The sequence below is a fragment of the Limulus polyphemus genome, unplaced genomic scaffold (genome assembly GCF_000517525.1).
Source record: "Limulus polyphemus unplaced genomic scaffold, Limulus_polyphemus-2.1.2 Scaffold2593, whole genome shotgun sequence".
Lineage (NCBI taxonomy): Eukaryota > Metazoa > Arthropoda > Merostomata > Xiphosura > Limulidae > Limulus > Limulus polyphemus.
Genome location: NW_013668203.1, coordinates 11,996 through 20,628, shown reverse-complemented (window position 1 = coordinate 20,628; position 8,633 = coordinate 11,996). Strand labels below are relative to the sequence as shown.

At 33.6% G+C, this 8,633-nt stretch overlaps 1 protein-coding gene across 1 annotated transcript in view; it reads left to right on the top strand.

Annotated features, from left to right (window-relative positions):
- LOC106467381 (epididymal secretory protein E1-like) overlaps window positions 1–7,831 on the top strand; it is an 8,871-nt gene extending 1,040 nt beyond the window's left edge. The window contains exons 2-4 of the mRNA XM_013927733.2: window positions 1,663–1,773; window positions 5,700–5,875; window positions 7,194–7,831. Of these exons, the coding sequence (XP_013783187.1) occupies window positions 1,663–1,773; window positions 5,700–5,875; window positions 7,194–7,289 (383 nt within the window). The 3' untranslated portion in view covers window positions 7,290–7,831. The remainder of the gene's footprint in view (window positions 1–1,662; window positions 1,774–5,699; window positions 5,876–7,193) is intronic.
- The last annotated feature ends 802 nt before the right edge of the window (window positions 7,832–8,633 follow it).

The window sequence follows — 8,633 nt, the reverse complement described above, 5'->3', positions numbered from 1 at the left end:
GTACCGTCAATCCCACTAAATTTTATTTACGTCAAATACAAGGGTCTTTACTTAAATTAGTGTACCGTCAATCCCACTAAATTTTGGTTTTACGTCTTTTAAAAACACACACACACACATGATACTCTGTTTTTAATTAATGGAAGTAACATATAATGTTATTTTGTATTTTCGTTTACTTTCTAGGATGATATTAAAAGTATAAGATCTCATTTAAATCGAAGAATTTAAAATGAGTGATGAAATAGGCAAGGAAACGTTTTGAATATGCAATAAAAGTTTGAACAACAACTCTCTCGACAAACATACATCGTTTGATTTATTTTGAATGAAAGGCATATTTTATTATTACCACTAAAATACATGATGCAGTCAAATTGGGTATATTTCTTACACGGCAATTTTAATTCATTTACGTTTAAGAAACAAAAGCCGATGTATTATGATTATGAAACGTTTAATGTTTCTTTTGGATATTCGTGCAAAGCTACATAAAAGGTGGTTGTACTAATCATCTCTAATTTTTAACTGATAAACTAGAGAGAAGGCAGATAGTTAACAGCACCGACTACCAACTCTTGAGCTAGTCGTTTCGAGTATTGGGATTTAATCGTCATTCTTATAACGCACCCACGACTCTAATTTTGAAAAAACGAGGCGTAAATCATGGACCTTCGGATCCATAGTCTGGCACCCTAATTATGGGGCTACGCCCGGTCGACGTATAAATAAATTCATCGCATGGTATTGAACTGTAGGTCAGAAAAGTACACACTGAATCGAAAATAAGTTACAAGATAAGTAAATGTTTTACCCTGTATAAGTTCTGAAGTTTCAAAAAGTCTGTATTCTGTAACTTTTCGGATACAAAAGTAAAAAAAAAAAAGTAACGAAAAGAAGGAAGTGGAAAATACAATAAAAAGCTTTAGGAACTAGCAAGTTACCATTTATACGACCAAACAAAAATATCAATAAATGCAAAACTTGTTACAATAAAAGTAGAGGTTTGTTTACAGAATTTTCGCGCAGAATTACGTAACAGAAAGCATCTTGTCCACAGCACCCTCTGTCAAGTTTAGTTTAACTGGACATTGAGATTTGATCGTCATTCTTATACCGCCCACGGTCTCAAAATTTGCAGTAAGATTTTGCGGCAACGAATCTTCGGATAAATCTGGGCACGCTAATTATTAGCTACGCCCCCCTCAAAAATTAGAGGAACATTAAGAAAAATGTGAACAATAATAATCTCTACTGACAATATTTAATGTAAAGAAGTCATTGATAAGGTAAAGTTTCTTGCATTAGAAGATGTGAAACCAGTTGCTGAAACCTAGGATCCCCTCCCTTCACGCTAAATTCTTGGGGTCATTGTTGCACCACACGTGTTGTTGCGTAGACGAAGATAACGTCTGCGCCCCAGATTTAATCCCGAGGCAAACACCATAATGAACAGGTTATCAGTCATTGATAAGAATAGGTTCGGACCTATTGCGACTTAATGGTAAACTTGAGAGCTTATAACGCAAAAATTCGGGCAACAAACAAACTTTTAGCCACCTCGGTTTTCACCTATTCTCATGAAAAATTTTATTTTGAAAACAAAATATATTTAATTCTTGAAAGTTTCTCAGCTGTTTATCTAATTTTTATTCTTTAAAGAAAATGGAGACATCTCCCAAATCAAAGAAGTTCGAGTGACTCCTTGTGATAAAGAACCTTGTAAAATACCGAAGAGAAGCTCTGTGCTAATGGAGGTGGATTTCATCGCTAGTAAGTGTGGATTAAAATTATTCAAGATTCAACATACATATTAGCATATCTTTCTATTCACTACCAGCACGAAATCTCTTATTTTGATAGGCATTTTGGTTTGTATTTTGTGTTTAACTATAATATATATATATGTGTGATACCTAAGTGAATTCATGTTCTCAAAGTAAGATGATGTAATCTAGTACAAATGTTGTATAGGTAAAGAAAATAACTGAACAGTTGTTACATGGCTTTACTGAGGTAACAATTATGTGGTGTAGGTGAATATTAAATGGTTGTTTTACCCTAACATAGACCGTTGCTGAAAAGCTGAATACCACATTTAAAATCTGGTTGGGTTATAGAGCAACTTGTACTCAAGTGCTAGTGTATATTTAGATATAATATACACTAGAAAATGGGATTTAGGACTATTGATTCTGGGGAAACGTCAAGGTTGAGTGCAAATGCTTTAAACATAATCCTCTTATTTATTCCATTATGCATTTCAATATTTTATTGCATAAGATATTTCAAACGTAGATTCCAGGTTTTCTACAACCACACCTAATGTTTGGCCATATCTGATATGTATGAAAAATTTTCTCATTCCATAAACTAAGCGTTTCAGACTATGAAAGTGGGTGTATACAAATAGATTTTGGTGGACTTTTGAATGACGAGACCCAACCTTTAATCAGGGTTAGTTGCACTTGTATAAGATATATGTTCCAGGTCCCGTACTTCCCCTGGGACTTCTATCACCAATATTGCACAATATTATGACTATAAAAATGCATTATTAGGTGACACCACAAATCTTATCGTAAGAAGATTTTGATTTGGACGGCGAGGTTAATCTTCGACCTACATTCTTTCAGTCCTAAAAGTCGCAAAACGAACCTTATTGCTACTTTAGTCCATCGGGCTCTAGTTATCTGTTCAAAATCTAAACTAGATTTCGAACTGAAGACAATTAAAACTATTTTACTAGAAAAGGGTATCCAGAAAAAGTCACCAATCAAATAACTTCAAGGCAAGTTGCGAGCTTCTCAACTGACCTAAAATTTGGTCCCAACAAGTGTCCCGTTTACCTAAAACTACTATGGATTGGCAACATTTCAACAAAATTTGAAAAACAATTAAAAACGGCCATTACTAAATGTTTTCCTGCAGTGAACCCCTACTGTGCTTATTCCACACGTAAGTTGTTGCCTGCAACACACAAATATGCGATACCTACCACATAGAAAAGTATGGTTATTTATGTGATTAAAATGTCGTCAGTTTCTGCTGTGTGAGATTGTTTTTGCTTCCTTACAGAAGATGAAGACCCCCATACTCAGAATTTACTGTTTTATTTGGCTCTACACAGTTTCGTTACGCAAGTATTTTTCTAACTATAAATCTATCCTGGTGACGTTGGAATAGTGAAGGATCAGTAGTAAGATAAACCTAAAATGCTGTTTTTTTTCCAGATCTTGTTTCCTGGGCAGTGGGTCGTGACAGGGAGATCTGAAATGATATATTTATGAACTGTTGTTTTAAAATCTACAATACAGTAACAGAAAAGTTTGTGTTTTAATCATTTACTGTTAAATGTAATGTTTTATCACATTTATACACCTAAATTATTTCTAAGTTCAACAGCAGTAATGTTTTAATGTCTATGTTTTACATTTCTGTGAAATCTTTACTGGTGTTTATTATGACATATTTTTATTTAGGAAGAACCTAATAACCTGGGCACTTTCGGAAGGTAGGCAGGCCTTCCAAAGCCAGTTGTGTAATTTGGTTTATTACATTGTGATTTATCCAATTTTTATCTACTTTTGTCTTTATTTTTACATACATTTTAATTCTCAGTTTCCCCTGTTGATACATTAAAATATTGAAGTTAAAATTATTGTCTTGTAAGATCCGTTCAATATCAGAGTAAACTAGAACAATTTGTATTTGGGTACAAAGCAAATAATAACAAAATAATTAAAAATTGTTAATAAAGGAATATGGGTCGTCAACAAAGTACAGAAACAAGTTGAATCAGAATGCAGAGATTATATTTTCTAGCCTACAACTAGGAACTCTAAAAAACTAAACAAACTAAGCTGGAAATAGTGTCTACATTATTTTCTCAAGCTACAAATAACTATTTTCACGATCCATATTCCCTTTTTTATATTAACAAATGTTAATTATCTTGTTTCTTAAGTTTTTTATGTTCATTTATGAGAATAAATTTATGCTACATGCGTGCATATGCATTCAGTTGAATTCAAGTTCAATGACGAGGAACCCTATTTGAGACTAATAATGCTTGGAGACGGCTTGAATGGGTATTGAAGAACAACTTTAATACAAGTTTAACATAACAGCAAATGTACAACGTTTTGACAAGGTTCTGTCATCATCAGGCACTTCTCCAAGCAGTATTCAGTTGTATGTTACATGTTTTTCAACAGTTTACTGCTGCATTGGCACCCAACCATTATTTACTGATCCAGGTGGTTTTGTGCTTGAGGTTTCGTGTAACCACGCGTTTAACAAGCGAAGTATAAAAATCAGTGGAATAAATCCCCACTGACACGAGTAGATAAATCTACTATGGTTATTGTCTACTGTTAGAAAACTCAGGGAAATAGTCACAGAATACCACCTAGAGACAAAGTAGAACAGAGAACTCTAGAAATAATGAATATTAAACATGACAGTTTCCAATTAATGCACATTAGTAAAACACTGGATGCTTTCAATGGCGGAAAGTGAAGGACTTAGAGAAATTCTTCAGGGTGAAAAAACGAAGGTGCTTGAATTAATTGTAAAACTACCCCATGACATACTCAATACTGCAATCATTACTATTGTCCAGGTTTTAGTAAAATATTCGTAGCCGTTTTTCTTTTCGTAGCGGCTTGTAAGACTACAATTAATAATAATAAGGCTATTATAAATATACTCATTGTTTACTCTAATAAAAAGAAGTGTTTCCGACTAGTATAAAGGTGCTTAAATGGCTTCTACATTTCTGTAATGCATATGATGCATATGGTGGTAGCGAAGAATAACGTAGAAAATTTTAGAGGGTGGAAATCTCGACTTTCAAAAATCAGCGTAAAAATAGCCCTACAACCGTCGCAGGAGTTTGTTTAGTAGGCGTGCATAGATTTTAGAGCAGTATACCTAGCCATTTTTGCTGTAGGTTTCGAAGAGAAACTTGGCCAGCAGCGTTGCTTTTGTTGTTTGTTATTAAGCACAAAGCTACACAAAGAGCTGTCTGTGGTCTGCCCACCACGGGTATCGAAACCCGGTTTCTAGTGGTATAAGTCCGCAAACATATCACTATGCCACTGGGGCGACGTACAGTAGCGACGAAAAAAATGATAAAATCTCTTCTTCTCTTTCAAGAATCGACAGAAAAATAGTCCTATGGTCTGCGCAGGAGTTTTTGTGGTAGGTTTAATCAGGTTTGAATAAAATATTCACATCCTTTTTTTCTGTAGGCTTCTGAAACAATGATAATAATATGAAGAATAAATAGACGAATCGGAAAATCAACTTTTTTGATATTATCAATATTCTAGTAGCGTTAGCCGTTGAGATAGAAGGTCTTGAGTGTTGTTTCAATAACGAGTCTGGTTTTTAAAATGGTTTTTGCCTGTATGTTCCACTAAATGTTTTGTAAAATTCCTGAGCGAACCCTATTAAGAACCATTATCGTGGTTCATGATATGTGAAGATGCGTGTGCAGAGCTTGACGTAACTAAAAAAAAAGAAAGTATGATAATACTTTAATATTTTCTTCTCGTTTCTACAAATACTACATTATTAGTTTCTTGAACTTTACTGTGATCGACACTAGACGTTTTCTGTGTTTTAAGGCTCTAGTTTAGAAATAAATATATTTATTTACTTGTCCTCCTATGATAATTTAACTTTTTCTTCAGATCAGAACTCCACCAAACCCAAACTTAGTATCGAAGCAAAGATAACTGATGTATATCTGCCATTTCCAAATTTAAAACCAGACGGTTGTAATGGCAAAAACCTTCAATGCCCTTTATTGAAAGGAAAGTCATACACATTTCAGTACAACTTAGAAGTTCTGCCTTACTACCCAACGGTGAGTATGAAGTATTAGTATTCGTAGCATATTGGTCATATTGACAGATCATTATAATTAAGAAGATAATTTTTAATAAGATTTTTGTGTTTTATCCAATTATCTCAATATATTTTTCAAAGGTTTGTTTTAAACACAAAATTACACAATGAGCTATCTGCGCTGTTTTCACTATGGAGTTGAACCCCTAATTTTAGTGCTATAAATCCTCATGCTTACCGATGAGTCGGCGAGAGACAATTTTTACAAATACTTAATTTTTTAGACATTGAAGTAAAATGTTCTTTAGATCTAATGGCACGCCAAATGTGCTCACGAGTGAATGAAAAGTAGATAAATATTATACCATAACATTAAGCCGTCTCCTCTTTAACCCTTATGTTTTGGTTTGATTAATGCTGGTTTATGCTTGTTTGTTTGTAGTTAAGCACAAAGGGCTCTTTGTGCTTTGCCCACCACGGGTATCGAAACCCGATTTCTAGTGTTGTAACTCCGCAGACATACCGCTGTACAACTAAGGGGGCCTGGTTTCTGCATGGAAAAAAAGCTTCAGACTGGTTCCTATATAGAGAAAAGCAAATATTTGAATTTAGTTCTGCCCTGAAACTTGTAAATGTCAGACTTTATCTTTTCAAGAGAGACTTTTAATATGCTATCTGAAAAATAAATGGTAAAAAAACTTTGTAATTGTTTAAAAGCAATAGTATTTTCAATCTCATTGGTACCTTTTGCGGTATATACGCCAAACGGCTAGAACCGAGGCCACTAAGATTCATATCTATTTTGTAAGTGCTGATCAAATAGAGAACACCCAGTTTGAAGCACCCGCCACCGATGCGAATACTCTTAACCGAATAGCGAGATTGGCTGTCACAGTTATAACGCCCCACATCTGTAAGTTTGGAGTGTGTTCAGAAGCATATCGTGACCCCTATCTTAGCCCTGTCGATACGCAGCTCGGCAGGTTAACCACTAAGGACACGACCGACCCATTTGCTCAATTAAACACGAGACCACTTACAATGAATCCAAAATTAGTGTTTTCGATTCTAGCTACCAAACTCAACTTTCTGGAAATATGAAACAATAACAGCTTTTTAGTTTCAAAACCAAATACAAATAACAAAATTTGCAAAAAAAATGAAATTAAATAATGACTTTTTAAACTGTCGGTTTTAAACCGAAACTTGTCGTAAAAACATATCACATGTAAATATTTATTCATAATGAAACGTTCGTTCATATTAAAAACCAATAAGCAGATTGTTGAATTATTTATAACTTAACTAAATAACTGTGATTTTTATTTTCAATTTAGATAACTGCCCTTGCAAAATGGAATTTGACAGGAGACGATGAAAAAGACATATTTTGCTTTTTGGCTCCAGTGAGTATCGAACCGGCGCAAAGCTGAACAAAAAAAAATAGAGAGAAAAGCATTTACTATAACATGTTTTAACACCTAAATACATAGTATAAGTATCTGTTTTCTGCAGCTATAATCAATTATCTAATAAACGAAAGCGTTTGAATCATTCACATATTTTCTTCCTCCAGTTTTACCCTTTTTATGAGTACTAGCAAAATGATCATATTTAAAATGCTGAAGGACATTATAATTTATTTTATTTTCTACCAGGTTAAACATTACAAATTTTATATCAAAATATCCTTCAATTTTATTTCACTGTGTTTAGCATGAAAGGGATTTGATGTGAAAAAAATGATTAAACAGAGCACGATGTTGCTCTCTTTCCATTTTCAAGAAATCTGGCAGAAACTAAATTCGTGACGACTTTAGTTCAGATAGGTTTGACTTATCAACGTCAATTTTGGCGTTTTTTTACAATGAAACAAAAAGCCCACATATTTAACACCATGAACCAAGGGTATTATTTTAAAATGTAACAATATTTTGCTACAGCCTCATTAAATACTGTGTGATCAACTGTTGAATACTTGTGTAAGTTTATCAGACTTTCTTGGGTAAGATCATGGTAACTCAACTATTTGTTTTATTATTTCTGATCCAAAGTTGTGTTTTAAAGACGTCTGATATATACGTGAAACTTATCCTTGCTTTATGTATTGAGACACTTTCAACAGCTTATTATAATTCCAGATGTTACATTTCTTTCATCGTTCACCAAACAAAGTAATACAATGAGTAAGTTAAAATTAACGTAATGTTGCAGATATTATACGTAAATATTTTACATTTACAAGATTAATATATGTATGTTGGTAAAAAATTCAACGCAATTTTACGAGTGTCGGTGGGAAATTTATGCATATTCTATCATTATGTATACACATTTTGACTCATGCATGTTGTTGTGTGGTATTAGATATACTGATTTCCATGCAAGTGTAGGATAGGTCCACTAATAGCACCAGAGTCAAACAGAAAATTTATCGAGTTATGTGAATTTGAAAACTTTAGAAATAAACAGACTGAACACGTTCGATATTAAGTGAAACATTTTTTATTGCAGACACAACAACAAAAGAATGCAGTGTTACTTGAATAAACATGAACACAATCTGACTCTCTGCTAGAATAATGTGAATAACTGCAGTTTTTCTCCTTTCCCTGAAGAAAACCCGTAGAAAGCCCTATATATATAAACATATAACTGACCCAAAAACTAGGTTTTGAGCTCGCATGAAACCTCGGCTTTAAATCTTTCGTTATAATGTTACCACGTGACTGATCATTTGTCCAACTAAAAAAACACCACTGTGTTTTCGCAGGAAG